This window comes from Leucopleurus acutus (assembly GCF_964270905.1).
Source record: "Leucopleurus acutus genome assembly, chromosome: 11".
NCBI lineage: Eukaryota > Metazoa > Chordata > Mammalia > Artiodactyla > Delphinidae > Leucopleurus > Leucopleurus acutus.
Genome location: NC_139152.1, coordinates 85,427,243 through 85,446,222, shown reverse-complemented (window position 1 = coordinate 85,446,222; position 18,980 = coordinate 85,427,243). Strand labels below are relative to the sequence as shown.

Below are 18,980 nucleotides of genomic sequence, written 5' to 3'. Positions count from 1 at the left end.
ATTTGATTTATCAAATATGAAACTAAGCCACATTGAATGATCACATCAAAATCTGTCATATGCCAGACTGAGCAAAGGAGAGTGCTTCTTTTTCATATCCTGAGCCGGGGTATAACTCAGATCTTTGGACACCTGCTTTGTTTTTTCTAGATTTACATCTTAAACTTGAATTCTGAAAATGAAATAGAATCAAGAGGAAAGAGAGAGAAACATATAACCCCACACAAAATTAATGAATCTGTTTTAGTATGTTCAGTAGCACCTCTGTATTTCTGACAGTGAGCATCAAAAATCTCCTTACTTACTCTCCCTTTTAAGTCTGTAATCTCCACCAGGACTTTTACCGTGCTATTGTATTGACCTTCGTTTCTTCATTTTATTTGGTCTGCACAGTCCCCATCAACTAATTTCATTTTTCCTGTTGCTAAACTGTATTTTTTTTTTTTTTGGCTCAATTGACTGGATGTTTGGCTTTGTGTAGACACAGCCTCACTGTAAGTTGGCCCCCTAATTCAATAATTCACCATGAAGACTGGTTTTCATCCTCAGTGTGTTGAACAGGCATCTAATCAACCAATAATTTCCTTTTTGTTGGATGAACATAATAACTATTTCTGTCTTTCTTTCTGATGGGAAACAGAGGCAGAGAGGCTTAAGGGCTGCCCTAAGTCAGAAAGGGAGGTTGTAGAATTCAGCTTCAGGAATCCCTACAGTATTCAGGGTTGATGTGGTGAGATGAACCTAATAGCATTCTTATGAATTTAGACATTTGTGGTGGAGAGACAAGTTTAAACTTGTAAAGAAGTGCAGTTTCAGTTAATATAATACAATAATAGTGACTAGTTTTGACATCATGGAGATCAATCGGAATTACATTGGTCAGAAAGAGAGGCGTCTTATATATCTGAAATAAATGGCATTTGCGGTGAGTCGGGCCTCAGGGCAGTTCTGAACCAGGGGATATGAGCATCCTTAGGACCCTCCATCTTGTGCCTCTCCTTCTCTCTGCAGCGTCACCTTTATTTTCTCAGAGCAGATCCTTCAATGAAAACTAAAAACATGGCCTCCAATAACTTTCAGTTCATATGTCACAGCATCCCCTCCGGAAAGGAACTGAGATGTCGTTTCTTAGGTCCTGAGGACAAAAATCCATTGAAAGAGTCTAATTGTCCAAGCTTGGGTCAGTTGCAGGAACCTGGACCCATCAGTTGTGAACAGGAAGTAGGGGATCATCTTGAGTGATTTTCCCATTGTAGCTGAAGAAGGGAGAATCTAATAATCAGGGGGCTCTCATTCAAACCACTTAGAGTCATAGGATCATTGACACGTGGTTGTCTAAGCAGACAGACTAACACACAATTATTATATATGTTTAATAAAGCATTGCCAACAGAGATTTTTCTTTTTGGAATTTGCTTAAATACTTAAATGATTATTTTTATATGCTAATGCATTTATTTCGAAAATAGTCATTGAACACCCACAGAGTGCAACGTGCTAGGCACTGGGTTGGATTCAGAAAAGTACAAATAGACAGATTCTTCCCTCAAATAATTTACAAACTTTTTTGTTAAAAAATGCACACTCGGGCTACCCTGGTGGTGCAGTGGTTGAGAGTCCGCCTGCCGATGCGGGGGACGCGGGTTCGTGCCCCGGTCCGGGAGGATCCCACGGGCCGTGGAGCGGCTGGGCCTGTGAGCCATGGCCGCTGATCCTGCGTGTCTGGAGCCTGTGCTCCGCGGCGGGAGAGGCCACAACAGTGAGAGGCCCGTGTACCAAAAAAAAAAAAAAAATGCACACTCATCTAAGACTTTCAGCTGCAATGTGGTTCGTGTCCAGTGGGAATACAGGAAGAACTAGAGGTATTCAGAATTCAGGGAGAGGGTTGTGAGTATGAACAGCAGGAGAAGGCTGCATAAAAGGAGTGGCTCTTACCCTGGGCCTTGAAGGCTAATACGCTGTAGACAAGTGGACAGCATTCCAAGCGGAGGACGTTCCAAATGGAGTCAATGTACAGAGGGGGCAGAAGGACTCAATGCCAAGACAAGTGGCTGAGTTGCCCCTGGTATGTTATGTATGCGGTTTTTTTGCCTAGCAAGCACCCTTTTCACAGGTGGTTGAAAACTGACTCCCTCCTATCCCTTATCTGGTTATGGCTTGCTCTGAAATAATAGAATATGAATTGGTGAAGCTGCATTATAGTGGCTTACTACCTTCTCTATAGTACGATAAAGGCAAATTGCTCCAGTGCTGAATCCTTCCTTCATGTGCACAAGAATTTCTTTTATTTAACAGAAACTTGTTATAAGTCAAGTTTTGATCCAGTTTTATTATTGAAAGTTACCATTTATGTACAAAGGTTTATGGAGCACCTACAAGGATGAAACTGACATCCCGTCTCTCTCCTCATGGACTTCGGAGTAATTTAGAAGACAAGATGGTTCAGTAAGCAATTTCAAGTGTTGAGTGTCATGATAAAGCAAGTCCAAAAACCAGAAGGATCCAAGCAGTTCAGGGGTTTAGGAAAAAGAATGGAAGGAGTAGAAATTGGTCAGAGGAACGGGGCTATGGGAAATACGCCAGATAGAAAGAAACTGTCTAAACGTCAAGAGAGAGTTTGAGAGTATGAGGTATCCAAGGAACTGAACAGCATTCTCTCTCTTCTTTGTCTTTCCCTCTTTTATTCCCTCCCCAACCCGCTCTGACCTTACAACAGTAAGGTCAGAGTGAGGGAGCTGAGATACATGCTTATTCACTCCATTGACTGTATTCTTTCTGATCTCTTAAATAAAAATAAATTTCAACTTTTACTTTAAAATGCTGTTTAATAACAAGAACCCCATATTTCTAATACTGACCATAGAACTGCTTCTGATCAAGATCTGTCAAGTAGGAAAGCTTGCTGCCTCCTCTTGGGTTTAGTGTTAAATGCATGCGCTACCATCCAGCTGCATTCAATTCTGCCATCATACTTTATGTACCCTTTAGCCAAGATGCAGTATGGTCTACAGACCCAGGCCTTTGAGTCCTTTTACACCAATTGTATTAAACCTTATTGATAGAATTGTCATGAACTTGTTGGTCTTTACCATTAAGAAGACCATTCGAGACTCTGAGCTGTTAAAATATGATTTCTCTTTTCAGTGTGGAAAGTTACGCCTATTAGAAGGAGATGCCATTTGGTCTAACGATTGCATGTTATTAAATTAATATTTTAATTGGGTTGCCTGGTTATTCTCACCTACCGTGGCCTCGAGGTATATTCCTTAAACATGATCTCTAGCCATAATGTCTGCTCCTGCTTCAAAGAAGTGAAAGGATGTTTGTTAAACGAGGAGATCATCACTCAAGATCATTGCCTCGTTGGTGTCAGCTGTCAGGCTAATACATTTATTTGGACAACAGTAGGTTCTGACAGAACTTATAAAGTTCCCTTTCTCGGTTGTGGAATATGATGGATGTACCATACCGGTGACCTTTACACAAGGCCACATGTTAATATTCAGTACCTCCCTTTTGTTGGCCTCAAACAATGGCTGTCATTAAGAAAGCTGGGTTTGCCAATATGCCCTCTGTTAGGATGCTGGACCACTCCTGATTGGTCACTAGGAAGTATCATGTGCCTTTGATGGAAATGACATGGAAGATGTATGGTTGAAGTGCTGTGCTTAGCACCACTGCTGTGCAGGGGAGAAAACCACTATGACCCAAATAGCCCTGAACTCAAACAATGTCGCACCAACCAAAGACAACATATTGGGAAGAAAAATGCTTGTAAACTGCATGTGTTAGAAGATGTATTGGCCAGACGGCCATAGGGCAATCTTTGAACTATTGAAATCTTTAGAAATATTGTTTGGTTCTGAAACAATACTTACAAACCTAATTAATCAAGCATAGATGGTTTATTTTCAGGCTTTCCACAGTGTGTTGCTTTAAGGCAAGAATAGGGTCCGTTGGGTTCTTTTCGCTGTTTCACAGAGGCATGCAAAAACTCAGCATGGGCATTCATGTTCATACAAGTTGAAACTCTAAATTTCGAAATAATATCTACACAGATCTCTGGTGATCCCTTCAACAAAGGCCGGGGTTGGGGGTAGCCTGGATTCCTTTCTCAGTTGTTTCCGATTCTGTGTGTGACTCTTTCTTCCCCCCTTCTCCGAAATTGTATTCATCAGCATCATTTAAGATCATCATTCCTGTTGCATTCTCTAGCTTGAGGGGAAAACACTTTTGATTTTTTTCTTATAGAATAAATATAATGAAGTGTTGCTTTCCTGAACATGTGCGCTTGAATGATGCGATTTAAAATGTTTCCCAGTCTTAGGATCCCATGTTAAAAGGGTGACTGAGAAACCACACATCCTCAAGGCAGAAAGGTGAGCAACTTGAAAACCATTTCGTGTAAGTAGGCTAAGTAAGGGGCCATCTGGAGTGATACTACAGGCAGGTAGTGGAAGCCCTTTGTGTCTCAAGCAAGCTGTGGTTGAAATAAGCTCATCATTCAGATGAAAGAATTGTCCAAGTACTTGGGTGCATGCAAAACAGTGCCTGGCCAGAGTTTTAGCAAGACGTGAAATACTGCACTGGGTCGTGGCAGTTGAATTGCATGAGCACAATCCCCGAGGGATTGTAGAGGCAGGTTATGGACTTTGTGGATTATCTAAGTGTTCCCCACTGTGTCATCCGGGGCTGTGCCACTATTTACCAACTGGTTAGAATATGAAGGGCAGAAGAAAGGAAAGGGGTGGCAACTCAACCCATAATCACATAGCTTGTAAGCAATTCAGATTAAAGATGTGGTGGGAGGAGGGATGTTAAGCTCATTATTTATTGGGAAAATGAAAAAATTAAAACCACAATGGAGTACTGTTTTATACCCACCAGAATGGCAAAAATTGAAAAACTCAGTCAAGTAATAGTAAGTGTTGGCAAGGATGTGGAATAACAGGAAGCCTTATACACTGCTGGTGGGAGTGTCAGTTGGTAAAAACACTCTGAAAAATAATGGATATTGTATAATATTGAAGACATGGATACCCCAGGACTTGGCTATTCCACTCCTAGAGAAAGTAGAGTACATGCAACAGAGGATGTGTACAAGAATGTTCATAGCACCTTGTTTGTAATATTAAAAAACAAAAGGAAAATGGATTTCATGCACACTCCCATCAATAAGAGAATGGATGAATAATTTGTAGGTATTCATGTAATGAAATTAGGTTGGTCTGTGGCTATTTGTTTCCTTTGAACAATGTGTATATGTCATCTCTACTCTTATAAGCATCATGTTAAGTTGTAACATGTGAAATTGCCTACATTTGACAGTTTTTGTCCTACAAAACAGCAATCTCATATGGTAACATAATGCTTCCAAAAATAAATAAGGTAATTAAATAAAAAATGTTTTGCACAATTAAAAAAAAAACCTCAGAGACTCACAGGATTATTAGGGCTGGGGAATATTGTAGAGATCATTTAAATTCTTCCATAGATGAAGAAATCAAGGCCTTCAGACACTCATTCAATGAATCCACCAGAAACCAAATACAGTGGCTCTCAAATTATAGCTCCTGTTTAAAACAGTTCACAGTCTAGTCAGGAAATTTAAAAACAAAACATTTCAATACACATCCATGTCCCTGGGCTGGAGACTTTCTGTGATTCAAATGCAACTGAGTAAGGCGGATAGTGTCATGGGGAAGAGATGGTGTCATGGAAGGAGGGTGAAGTGCATCTGAATGCACTTGGGTTACCTTCTGGTGCCTGGTGAGACACCAACTCCTGTGTCCTTTTACTAGAGGAAGGGAGGTGGTTGAGTGATATTGGAAGAAGGAACATCCCTCCCCCAGAGGCAGGGAAGTCACCCTCCTACTTAGCAGAGTGCCTGAGCTGGGACAAGTTCCTGCCCCTATTGTAGCCACTTCATTCTCCCACATCCATGGCAGATATCAGTCATTTCCCCATGAACTGAGACAAGCCCTGGAACTCTTAAAAACTGATGTCCCAACGGGTACTGGTGTTCAAGAAGAAAGCTGTTTGCCGTCCTTAGTAAGAGACACGACGTTAGAGCTGGAATGACTGATTATGGTGAACTGAGCAACATGGACTAATCCCTGAGGCAAGAGAAGTGGTTATCCCCAGGCAAGTCTGCAGAAAGGGAGGAGGGAGGGTATGAGGTGGACATGGAGAACGGTAAGCTATAATGCTGAAGAGCAGTCCTCCTGAGTTCTTCTTCTTACTAAACTTATTAGACACTTACTAAAAAGCGTTCCCTGCTTGTTTCTCAGCCCCCCAGGTTCTTTCAAGATTTTCTTTCTGTGTTTGGTTTTCTGTAATTTTAACATGCTATGCCTATAAGTAGTAGGTCTTTTGTTTTTGTTTTATTTGTTTTTGCATTTATCTTGCCGTGTGTTCTCTGAGCTGCCTGAATTTGTGGTTTGGAAAGTTCTCAGCCATTGTTACTTCAAACATTTCTTCTGCCCATTTTCTCTTTTTTCTTCTACTGGTATTCCAATTATGATGCATACGTTATATCTTATGAAATTGTCCCAGGGTTCTTGTTTTGTTCTTTTTTCCCCCATTTCTTTCTCTCTTTGCATTTCAGTTGAGGAGTTTTTATCGACCTGTCTTCATGCTTTTGCTGATTCTTTCCTTGGCCATGTTCAGTCTACTGATGAGCCCGTCATGGACATTCTTCATTTCTGTTACAGCGTTTTATATTTCTAGCATTTTCTGATTGTGTTTTACTTTTAATAAAAATTGTATATATTTGAAGTGTACAACATGATGAGTTGATACACGTGTACACAGTGAAATGATCACTATAGTCAAACTGATTAACCTGTTATCTCCTCATTTAGTTTTTAACCATTTTTTGTGTGATGAGAGAACCTGAAATCTACTCTCTAGCAAATTTCCAGTGTTCAGTACAGTATTATTTACTGCAGTCTTTATGCTGGAAATTAGATCTCTAGATTTATTCATCTTCCATAACTGCAACTTTGTGCCCTTTGACTTAACACCTTCCCATTTCCCCCACCTCCCTGTCCTTGGTAACTCCTGTTCTACCCTCTGCTCCTAGGTATTCATTTTAGATTCCACATGTAAGTGACATCGCGGAGCATTTCTTTTTGATTCTTAGAGTTTCCATCTCTCTGCTTGCCTTACTCAACTGTTCTCTCATGTTGTCTACTTTCTCCATTAACGCCCTTAGCATATTAATCACAGTATTTGAAATTCCTTCTCTGATAATTCTGATGTCTGTGCCATAGATGAGTTCTTAGGCTTGCTTTGTCTCTTCAGATTGGGGTTTTTTTGTTTTCTTGCCTTTTGACGTGCCTCATAACTTTCTGTTGAAAGCCAAGCATGATACATCAGGTAATAGGAACTGAAGTAAACAGATCTTTGCTGTGGGTTTTTGTGTCGACCCGACTCGGTCCTGGGATGTGTTTAATGTTTGTTGTAGCTGTAAGAACGAGAGGCTTCAGGTTTCTCCAGTGTTCTCACTTTTGTTCCCTTTCCAGACTTTGGGCTTCCCTGACTACTGTTCCTGAGAGAGAATCTGTATCTTGTAGCTCTCCCAGCTGGAATCCACTCTTATTATACTGGACACCTGTTGGTGTGCTGATAAGGTGTGGGGGAGGGGAAACATTCTATAATCTTATGATTAATCTCAGTCTTTTAGTGTGTCTGTGTCTCTGGCTGTGACCTTAACAAGTGTTTTTTAGCTTTTTTTTTTTTTTTTTTTTTTTTTTTTACTGCTCCTTAGGTGAGACGAGAAGGCTAAAGGAACTGGAGTGGGAAAAATGCCCTTCCCTCGGCTGGGATAAGGATATGCTTTTGTTGTGGAGGATGCTCTGGGCATATTTTACTAGGATTGTTTTTCCCATGCCTGTATCAGAGCTTTGAAGGGATCTTTTTCAGACTTTCACCTTGAGAAACTAGTGGAGTTCTTATAGACAAAATTTGCTGAAGTGCAGGGACCACCTAAACCTGCTGTCCTCAGGAGTTTCTAACTCTCAAGCTGGTCTACACCCAGCCGCCAGCAATTCATCAAAATGATCATTTAAATGTTCCTACCAGTGTAGGAACCAGTGTATTGTTCCAGAGGCTTCTACTCCAGGTAAACAGATCTTGGTTTGACTCTTTGGATTCATCTGTCTCTCCAGATTTTGGGGTGGCCTTTTGCCCTGCAAACTCAGTTCTCTGATGGATCCAGGAAAAATTGTTGTTTTTCACTTTCTTAAACTGTTTCTTGTTGTAAGGATAGGACTGTCAGTTTCCAGGCTGTTTCCATGTTGGAGCTAAAACTGGAAGTCCATTATATGTATTTCTGCCAACACCTTCCCCCCCAAAAATGGGGGTTATCATTATCTATCCATTTTACAGATGAAGAAAATCAAGCCCAGACAGTCTGTGTCTCAACCGCTATACACAACTCCCAGGCACATCCAAGTTGCCGTCACTGTTCACTTAGCTGACTGCTAACTGCCTTCTAACTGGCTTCTGTTCTCATCCTCTTCTGCCCAGTTTTCCTTAGAGAACTTTTTCAAGGGTAAGTGCTGCTGTCGTGACTCATCTATGGGAGAGTTTTAGTAGCTTTCCATCATACATTGTGTAACTTCTGGACCTCACCTGTCCCTTCTTTTTTGCTCACTTCCATTCAGCCATTGGGTGTAGCAATCTTAGGAATATATCTCAGTCCTTGTGAGGCTGGAATGCTGTTCCCCCCTCCTGCATGACTGACCTTTTCAACCTTCGGGTCAGTCCCAAATTAAATATTACCTTCCTAGGTCTCCACCCATGTTTCTCTGTCTCGCTCCCTTGCTTTTTCCTTGATATCACTCACTACAATTTGTAATCACTTAGTTGTGACTTGCTGTTGTCATCTTCTCCAGTTGATTGTAAGCTCTGTGAGGGCAGGGACCAGATTTGCCTTATTCTGTTGTATCCCCAGGGCCAAATACAGAGCAAGGCACAGAGTAGGCATTTGATAAATATGTTTTTGAATGAAGGAATGAATAAAATGAGGCAATCTCTGGATGGGTGGAAAAGATATTATTTTCCACTTGAGTCCTTATTGCCAAAAGAGGCTATTCAGGAACTATAGAGGGAGAGAGAACAATAACAACAGCTAAGGCTAACTGAGTACTTCCTGTGTGTCGCATACTGCTCTAAACTCTTGTTTATTAACAACTCATTTAATCTGCACCTCAGCCCTGGGTGGTAGTGGCAATCATTATTGCCATTTTGTGAATGGGGAAATTGAGGCACAGAGCACTTAAGTAGCTTGACTTAGGTAACACTGCCAGGAAGAGGTGAACCAGATTTGATCCAAGAAGTCTGGGCTCAGGGCTTGATGCTTTCCAGACCCCTCCCACAGACTCAGCCCCACTAGCTTAAAAACTCTCATTCCCCCACTAGGAGAAGTGGTGAAACTGAGGTGGCAGACTCCGACTCCACTGCGTGGTCTAAGAGTCCTTTAAAAGTGTGTCATTGGGGTGTTCAGTATTCATTGAAGACCTATTTAAAGTTTAAGTTTGATTTTAGATATGCAGGAGATGATATTAATTAGCTTTAGCCTCTATTTATGCCTACAGTTAAGGGCAAGATGAGCTCTGGGGAATTAATTGTCTCTGGGTTTCATTTCTCCTTCTAGGACAGGTGCCTCTAGTTTTTTTGTAACACGAACATGCTGGAGTTAGAAGCCCAAGGGAGCAGAAGAGATAGGGCGGGGATCAAACACATAGAAGCTATACATTGAGGGAGAGCTGCCAGAAGCAGGTGTGATGGGGAGCACCGTCCTACTCCCTGGTAGCCCAGAGGGGCTGAATATGCAGGGGTTACCATGTTTGTCTTTTTCTAATGAATAGAAGATGAATAAATCTGCATCTGTCATGATTTATCATGAGCTATTTTGCAGCTCAAGAGAAAGATAAATTGTTTTTGTGAAGTACATTCAGCTCTGAGGGTTATCTTATTGTGCCTTGAAATCTCCTGTCTGCCACAATATTATTTCAAAAGAAATTAGCAACAGATGGAAGACCTGTGCTGCAAAAGAGGCAGCGCTGTCTACACATTGAAAGAACCTGCAAAACTTGAATGTCAGGAAGAATTTCTTAAGATGAGAAACACCCAGGCTTCCCTGGTGGCGCAGTGGTTGAGAGTCCGCCTGCTGATGCAGGGGACGCGGGTTCGTGCCCCGGTCCCGGAAGATCCCACATGCCGCAGAGCGGCTGGGCCCGTGAGCCATGGCCGCTGAGCCTGCGCGTCCAGAGCCTGTGCTCCGCAACGGGAGAGGCCACAACAGTGAGAGGCCCGCGTACCGCAAAAAAAAAAAAAAAAAAGATGAGAAACACCCAAAGACAGGTAGTTGAGAAAAGTTGGCCTGTTGCATCCGTAAGTGAGCACTGGGAGAGGTTGTCTGGAGGCGGGGTTAGCACGTGGGCTTTCCTGAGAGCTGATGTCAGTCACTGGGCCTCAGGCAGAGTACGCAGTCTAAGGTGCCCTGTCTTCTGCACGATGGAAGTCATGCTGGTGGCACTGATGGCGGGCTAAGGCATGGCCAGGAGGGTGGTCAGCACCCACTGTTTGCTAGCTGTTGTTGTGGACATTGGCATCCCTCCCTCCATCAAGCCCAGTTCATGGTAGTCACACGATTCTTACGACGCCACTGGCATTGATTGGGCTATAGAAGAACCAAACTCCTTCAGAATCTAAGAGCTGAGTCCCAACCAGCTTCTCCGGTGCTTGACTCGTGGTGTGGACAGATGCTCACCCTCTGACCTCAGGCCCCTCCTGAGCGCATAAGCTGAAGGGTCGTGGTCTGGCTCAAGTGGGTTTACTGGTGTGAAAACAAATAATAAGGGGTAGACCAGTTGTCAAGTGGCTGGTATTGCTGGTATCGGAAATGAAGACTGTTCACAGAGAGATAATGCTTGGAGGAGAGAGACATACCTGAGGTCGGGGCTCTAGATTGTCCATGAGTGTTTGGACTACATACAATTTATAACAGTACCTGACATCTCTGATGAGTGAGTTAGACCAGTGCCTCCCTAATTACACATCGTAATACCCGAGGGGCTTACAAACTACAGAGACTGGGGCCCCGGGACCACATGCCTGTATTTTTTCAAAGCCTGCCACACATTGGTGAAGGCACGGCCAAGAATGGGAAGCACTGAAGCAGACTCAACAGCCCGGTAATGTAACGAAGAGCACTGGACTTTCAATCATGAGCAGTGGATTTGGGCTCGAGTTCTGCCACTGTCTTGGTGGGGAGATTTGAAAATTTGAAAAAAAAAAAAGACTGAAAGCCATTGGAGATTGGAAACAGCCCTTGCATTTCTAACAACTGTCTCTGTTTGATGCCCAAACTACTGGTTGTTCTATTCAATTCAGGCAACCTGGCAGCTGTATCATAGAGGAAACCTGAAATCCATGCAGGGGTCTGTGAAACTGGGAGGCTCTTGGGTTGCTGTGCTGAATTCCATTTTGCCAAAAATCAGCTGGTCAGTTTAGCCTCAAGATGATGGGTTCTGTTGATCTGAGTAAGATTTTGTCATTGTTGCGGTACCTAGTATATGGTAGGAGCTTAATGAATATTGGTTGAATAACTAAATAAACAAACATAGTCACCAGCTGTCTCAACATCATATAAGGTGACCTTGATAATTATTACCTATATAAAGTATTACCTTTCTTTCCATCTATCTATCTAAATGTGCCTCTTATATGGCAATTACAAAGTTACCTATTTGCCTTTCTGATAAGCAATGAAATCTCTGATGCAGAGGTAGTGAGATTCAGGGCCCTAGAGGCATTTAAACAGAGATGGATGAAGAAGGTGGTGAGGGTCAGCCTCAGATGACCTGTAAGGTCTCTTTCAACCCATAACTTGTGGAATGTGAAGGTGTGTAAGGTGGCTTCAGCCCTTCCGTCCTGTTCTTGATATCTGAACAACAGAATGAAGGCACGTCAGATGCCATTGGTTCTAAGGCTGTAGACTTTCCTTTGGGACCAAGAGTCCCAGAGCTACTGTTTTGAAAGATTCTAGGAGTTTCTCTGCATTTGGGAAAGACTGATACATTTGTCTACCATTTCAAATTCTGGGATTTACGATGAAAAGGGGCAGGCAGTTAAGACTAAAATGAAAAGCTCAGTCTTCCTAAAGTGCAGGAGGAAGATGAGACTTCTAGAACTCTGTAACCTGCTTATGCACAGAGCTTGCAAATACATCCCCATGACTCCAAGCAGAATACTTAAGAAAATCATCTTCTGAGATGAAGATGGTATGAAAGGAGGTAAATGATAGTGTAACTTTTATAGGGCTGGCCATAGGCCAAAGATGCACACTGGTGGCCCATGGTGGTTCAGAGAACAGATGTGTTTTGTGGCATCCATACCGTATATTTTTTTAAATCGAGTGAGTTACGAACATTTAAAAATTAGAAGTTTTTACATATATTGAAAAAACATATGTCTGCTTCTCCTGAAAATCCAGAAAAATCTGTCTTCATGGGGCCCACATCCCCTCAGGCCAATAAGAGAACTGAGTCGTGGCTGGCCCCTTCTGATGGCTGCTTCTACTTGACCTCTTCTCTCATTTCTGTTATCTGTGGGGCCCCTGGAGGCATTTCTTTTGATTTCCCCTTCTGCAGGCAAAGCTGCGATTTAGGAGTAGTGTGTCCTGTTGCCTAACATGGCCGGCATCTTTGCCACTTGACTGAACCTTGACCGTAGGGAATACGAGTCTTGCTAAGAGTTGCTGCGTCCTGGCACGGTTTCTGCCACATAGTAGAACTCAGGAAATCCACTTTGTTCCTCCCCCGTTCCATACCTCCCCACCTCCTGGTTTTTCTTCTTTTCTATCCCCCAAGTCTGAGCAATTTTTCTTTTAGTGAAAAGGGATACTGTTAATAATTATTCTGGGATAACACGTGTGAGTTTGATCCATTGTGGGTCTATTAGTTTCCGAGGACTCATAACAAAGAACCCCAAACTGGATGCTTAAAACAAGTTATTATCTCACAGTTCTGGAGGCAGAAGTTGGAAATCCACGTATCAGCAGGCTACCAAGTATCAGCAGGCTTGGCACCTTCTGGAGGTTCTAAGGGAGAGTTCATGCCTTTCTCTTAGCTTCTGGTGGGTGCTGCAGTCCGTGAGGTACCTTGGTTTGTAGATACATCACTCCACTCTCTGCCTCTGTCATCACATGGCATTCTTCCTGTGTGTCTGTGTCAGTTTTTTCTTCTTATAAGGACACTAGTCATATTGGACTAAGGCCTCACCCTAACAACCTCATTCTGACTTGACTGCGGTTACGAAGACCCTATTACCAAATGAGGTCACATTCACAGCTACAGAAGGTTAGGACTTCAACATATCTTCTTGGGGGACACAACTCAACCCATAAGCTTCAAACTAGCTTTCTGACCTGAAAAGATGGAGATAATAATTCTATTTGTTAGATGAGGTTCCTGTGAGGACTAAATGACCAACATGTCTGGGTCCTCACACGGTGCCTGCAATATAGCTTGAACTCAACAAAAGCATTTCCAGCCTTTTCCCTCCCCTTCCACACCTTTTCCCTCCTCTTCTTCTCCTACTTGGGCACCTGGGTCCTTGGCTTCTCTGTCATTTTGTTTGCTCAGGATAGAAACATGAAACAAACAAAAAAATCCATCCGTTGCCTGATTTTATCCTTCCTGCCATTAATTTCGTAGGTGATATTTAAGTGCCTTCCTTCAAAAATAATGTGTTTACCTTTTACAGTATTTCCAGAAAGGATTCAGACTCCAGTGGCATATAGAAGACTGCTCTGTGCTCTCCAGTACAGCATCCCCAGGCCTCCTGCTCTAAGTATAGCTTCTTTCGACAAAAAAAGCCATGGAGAAGCAAGTCCCTCTCCAACACCATCCAGTGAATGGGAAGAGACCCCACTGATCTTCACGGTCAGACAAGAAATGAATATGGGAGCCAGAGGATCACCCAGGCAGGCCTGGGGCAGTTCAGTTCTGGAATAGTGAATGACAAAAACGCCTATTCAGTCCACTCAGTAAATCCTATGCACCTGGAGGCCACAGGCACACATCAACAGGCACGTGAGATTTCAGAACCAGCCCCCTTGTAATTCCAAGGGAGATTCTGTCCCATGTGGTGAGTATCACGTTGTGGTTCCTAACTCTTTCTTCCTCTTTTCAATTGGCCACATTTTGTTTTTAACTTCAATAGAAACAGCAGAATTATTTGACTCAATGGTAAGTCCTATTCTAGAACGTTCTATAAGAACTGTAGTTGTCAGCCTTTAATGGAAGTCTACTTGTTGCTTTGTATTGTATTGGAGGAGAGCACAGGTGTGAGCTGATGATAAGAGTTTAATGATTCAGGTATTGCACCTGATAATAATGACAAGTATTATCATCAGCATCCCAACCCCCATATATGATGCTCTCAGATACTGTGCTGAGCACTTTATTTTATGAAATCCTCATATAACCCTCTTAGGCAGATAATGTTATTATCCCCATTTTACAAATAAGGAAGGTGTGAATTCATAGCACAGAATAATGTGTATAAAAATGAAGTATCTCAAAACTGTGTAACAGGAGGAATGGTTTAAAGGTAAGAAGATGGACCAGAAGGAATGAGCTTTGACATCAGGGAAACCCGAGCCCAGAACCAGAAACACTTGGGCTCAAATTTCTGCTTTCTACTGTTTCATTGAGTTCTGTCGCCATGATCAAGTCCCATAAATGTTCTCTGAGCCCAGTATTTTCTGTAAACTGACAATTACTACCTTGAAGAGATGTTGTTGATATAAAATTCCCTGAACACAGCAGGGCCGACTAAATGGCGGCTGTGATGGTGGTGTTTATGGTGCTGATATTCTGACTGCAGGAGAGGAAATGTCAGGAGACAATGCATACCTCCAAATATTCTAGGAGGTGTCATGTAGAAGGAGAAGGATTAGACTGATTTTATGCAGCTTTTGTTTTTTTTTTTTTTTTAGGTAACTTTTTGTTGCACATATTTATACAGTTTGTTGGAATTGACCAATAGAAGAAAGAGAAATTTTGACACAGTCCAAAGGAGAACCTTCTTTGAACTAGAGGATAATGTCCTGCCTGGGCTGTAAATGGTAAAGTTGAGGCTGGGAGACTTTCTACCAAAGATGCTGAGTCAGAGATTCTTCTTCTCTGGGAGGATGGGCTTGATGATGGCACGTTGAGGATGCTGGCAGGTTAACACATTTTGAGTCTTATGTATAAGGCGATGTGCTAAAATCTGATCATACATCTTCAACTATGGTCCATACGGCTACCTTCTGAGACAAGAACTGTTATCTTCCCGTGGTTTAGATGACGATTTGGTGGCCCACAGAGATTCTGTAACTTTAGGGACGGAGCCAGGATTCGAGCCTCCATTCTGACTCCAGGTCAGAGCATTCCTCTATTAAGATTCCAGATATGACAATAATAGCTCATAGGTGCTGAGCACTTACTGTGTACGAGATGCTTTACATTTTATTATGTTCTTCCCTCAGATACTTGCTTAGTTTGCTTTTACGCTTCCTTCAGGTCTTTACTGAAATGTCACCTACCTGGGTGGGCTTTCCAAACCTTTCTCACTTTATTTTCCTCCTTAAGATTTATTACCCGCTGACACTTATACATTTCTTTGTTTGCTTATCTGTCAGCCTGCTTTCTCTTCCACTCCCTCTCTTCCCAACTCGAATGCATGCTCCGTAAGTGCAGGGATATTGCAGCTTTATTCCTTTCTGTATTCCCAGTGTCTAGAATACTGCCAGACACATAACAGGCACTCAAATATTAATGAATGAAGAAAACGAATGGACAGATTTAATCCCACTAGCAACCCTGTGAAGTAGGTAATACAATCCTCATGTTTCAGGTAAGGACAAAGAGACTTAGGCCAGGTGATATGCTGGGATATAAATCTATGATGGTCTGCCCCCAAAGCCTGTATATTCCCTTACACCAAACTGTTCCTCTAAGACAGTTTGTTACAAAATGCATCATTATTGAATTACGTTCAGGGAAGGAATTCCTATTCTTTGTCCCAAGACAGAGGACAGCATATTCTGTCTAGGTTGTATTCTGTTTCTCTAAATTCCAGAGTCACATCTATGATCTTAGGTGGAATCGTCTTGCAATGAATGGGTCATATGCCAGGGCTGTAAATTCAAATCACCAAATAGTTATTAAGCATCTAGTTTTCACAAAGCAATGTGTTTGGCTCTCTGAAAGCTTTTACTTACCTGGCCATATTGAAATGCCATTCTACCTTTATTTCCAGGAAATAATTCTCACGTTGGAGAAATCAGGCTCACTAAAAATGTTTCACAGTTTGACTTGGTTATGTTAAGTGTGTAGTGGGAGCTGCCCAGTACATACCAAACATAGAACAGTGTGTGATGAACTAAACTGAAATACTTAGTGTTATACCATTTGACACCCACTGTTAGGAAGGCAATGTGCATTTGAAATCTTCATATTTTTTTGAGTTTGCCAATGATCCCCTGGGTGGCTCCAAATATTTCAGACATCTGCATGCTATTCAAAGCCCTTTAAAAGTTTACAGAAAGTGATTTAAATCATCTAAGTTATCTTAATACACTACTGAAGAATTACACTTTAATTTTGCGTAGGTCAGTGGGCAGGATTTCTTACCTAAAAACGATTTTGGGGGGGGGGGCACAGGGCGCGGGGCATGCAGGATCTTAATTCCTTGACCAGGGATCAAACCCCTGCCCCCTGCAGTGGAAGCACAGAGTCTTAACCACTGGATTGCCCACTGATTGTTTTCATTTTCACCTAGTTTGACGTTTCTAATAAAACTCATGAAATAGTTGCCTCCTGGAGTTTTAAATTGTCAGCAGTGTGTCTAAATGCGCCGCGGATCTGTTTGTTTTTCCAGATCTGAATAATTTCCATTCACAAATTTTCCCCAGATTTCCAATTTGAGCATTTATTTTAGTCACCCATTCTTCTGTTTCCCTCTCTTTAGAAGTTTTGAACTGTTTGTCTTGAAATTAAGTTTTATGAGGATTGGGCTTCCCTGGTGGCGCAGTGGTTGAGAGTCCGCCTGCCGATGCAGGGGACGCGGGTTCGTGCCCCGGTCCAGGAAGATCCCACATGCCGCGGAGCGGCTGGGCCCGTGAGCCATGACCGCTGAGCCTGCGCGTCCGGAGCCTGTGCTCCGCAACGGGAGAGGCCACAATGATGAGAGGCCAGCGTACCGCAAAAATACAAAAACAAAAAAACGTTTTATGAGGATTCTGTAAAAGTTGTTTTGGGGGGAAGAGGTGCTTTCAAACAATAGGAAAAGAATCGATAGCATTTTATTTTCTTAAAGAAATATGGGAAGCACATGAAGATAATGTCAAGGGATTTAAAATTTTTTCTCAGCACGTTACAAACATCGATTTCTCAAACATCCAGTTATCAGGAGATTTTTTTTTAAGTCCCAGCGGGGCAGGTAAATTCCACACACCTGAGCACCACCCTGGCTTTTCTTTGCCTTCCAGGTCTTACTCTGAGGCCATACACTGCCGTCGGCCTCAACGGGAGAAGCCAGACCCCCTTTGCCTCGTCCAGGGTCTCCTGGAGTTTGTCAGAGCTTGAGCTGGAAGAGAGGATGACACCCGCAGTAGGCGCACCGGCAAACCCAGATTCCCAAAGTTGGCTCCTGGGCGCACCCGGGAATTCAGTGGGAAGGGGCACAGTTGCCATGGCACCAGAGATGCTCCCCAGGCATCTTCATCCTCCTGACTCCCCGGCAGTCTGGCAGGAGCGCCCCTTCCTGTGCTTGCCCGTGCTCCCACCCATCTCCCCTCCAAGAGGTTAATCAAGGTTTGCTCCTCTCTGCCCTCCCGCCTACCCCCGCGTTTCCATACGGTTTGTTCACAGGCCCCTCCTAGGCCGGTGGTGAATGCTCACTTACACTGACCACTGCGAGGGAATTGTTCCGTGAGCGCTGCCCGTCTTCCAATCAATGCCTGCCCTGAACAACAGAAAGGGCCTCAGATGTACTGGTTTCCACAGAACCATTGTTAGGCTTCACAGAAGCAGTTTTGAACCTAATAAATAATGTCAAAAGTCTCTATCGCAGCCAAAAATGTTCCTTTTGAAGGATTTCTAATAGTATTTTTGTTCTGCAGTGTCTCCCAGTGTCACAAAGAATTTGTGCCTCACAATGGGGATGGGGTACATCGCGTGCCACTTCGCAATGTGCCGCCCTCAGGGATGGCCAGGACCCCGCTTTGTTTTGGTCTCACAGGTAAACGGTTTCACCTGCCAACTTGGGCTTTAGTTTAAGGATGTTTTCTAAGGGCCTTCTGAGTCTCTAAACAGAGGTTTTGAAAACATAATTGAATGTCTGTAATTTAATAGTTAACATGAAATTTGATTACTCCAATGTGCCTAGGGGAATTTTCTACAGGCTATATTAAGGTTTTTATGTCAGAAACCTGAAGCTGGATCCTCTCTGGAGGCTCTGAAACACATGGAACTAAGTTTAATGCAAAAGAGATGCTTAGGGAATGTTTTATCAAACTGGTGGTTTTAGGCAGTAGTTTTGATTTTGGCTAACGTCAGTTAAACGTGGCAGCTTTTCGCTGTGAGGCGATGCAGAGACTGATTTATCAAATGATTTTATGGGTTTAGTTATTTTTTTTTCTTTTTAATGTGTTATTTTTTTCACCATTCAGAGAGAAACACAAATCAATGTGACCAAGTCATTCATGTGCAGTTTTGCACTCAAGTTTCTTGCAATTTTCCCACAGACTTGGATTCACGGAATTTGATACATGTAAAATCCTACTGCACTTTCCCCTTCAGTTTGAGATTTATATATATATATATATATATATATATATATATATAAAATGCCTATATACTACTATGTGTATACTGTATGTAGTATGTCTATATTTAAGATGTCCTCCTGTCTAAAGT

The 18,980-nt window shown here is 42.6% G+C and overlaps 1 protein-coding gene across 1 annotated transcript; it reads left to right on the top strand.

The window, feature by feature from the left end:
* Nucleotides 1-6,185: 6,185 nt before the first annotated feature.
* Nucleotides 6,186-17,972, top strand: LOC309968283 (uncharacterized protein C12orf42; the record flags this gene model as incomplete). Its single annotated transcript, XM_082849501.1, is given in 6 exon segments — nucleotides 6,186-6,195; nucleotides 13,777-14,022; nucleotides 14,025-14,094; nucleotides 14,096-14,160; nucleotides 17,552-17,791; nucleotides 17,794-17,972. Coding segments are annotated over 6 exon segments (810 nt in total).
* Between the last annotated feature and the right edge of the window lie 1,008 nt (nucleotides 17,973-18,980).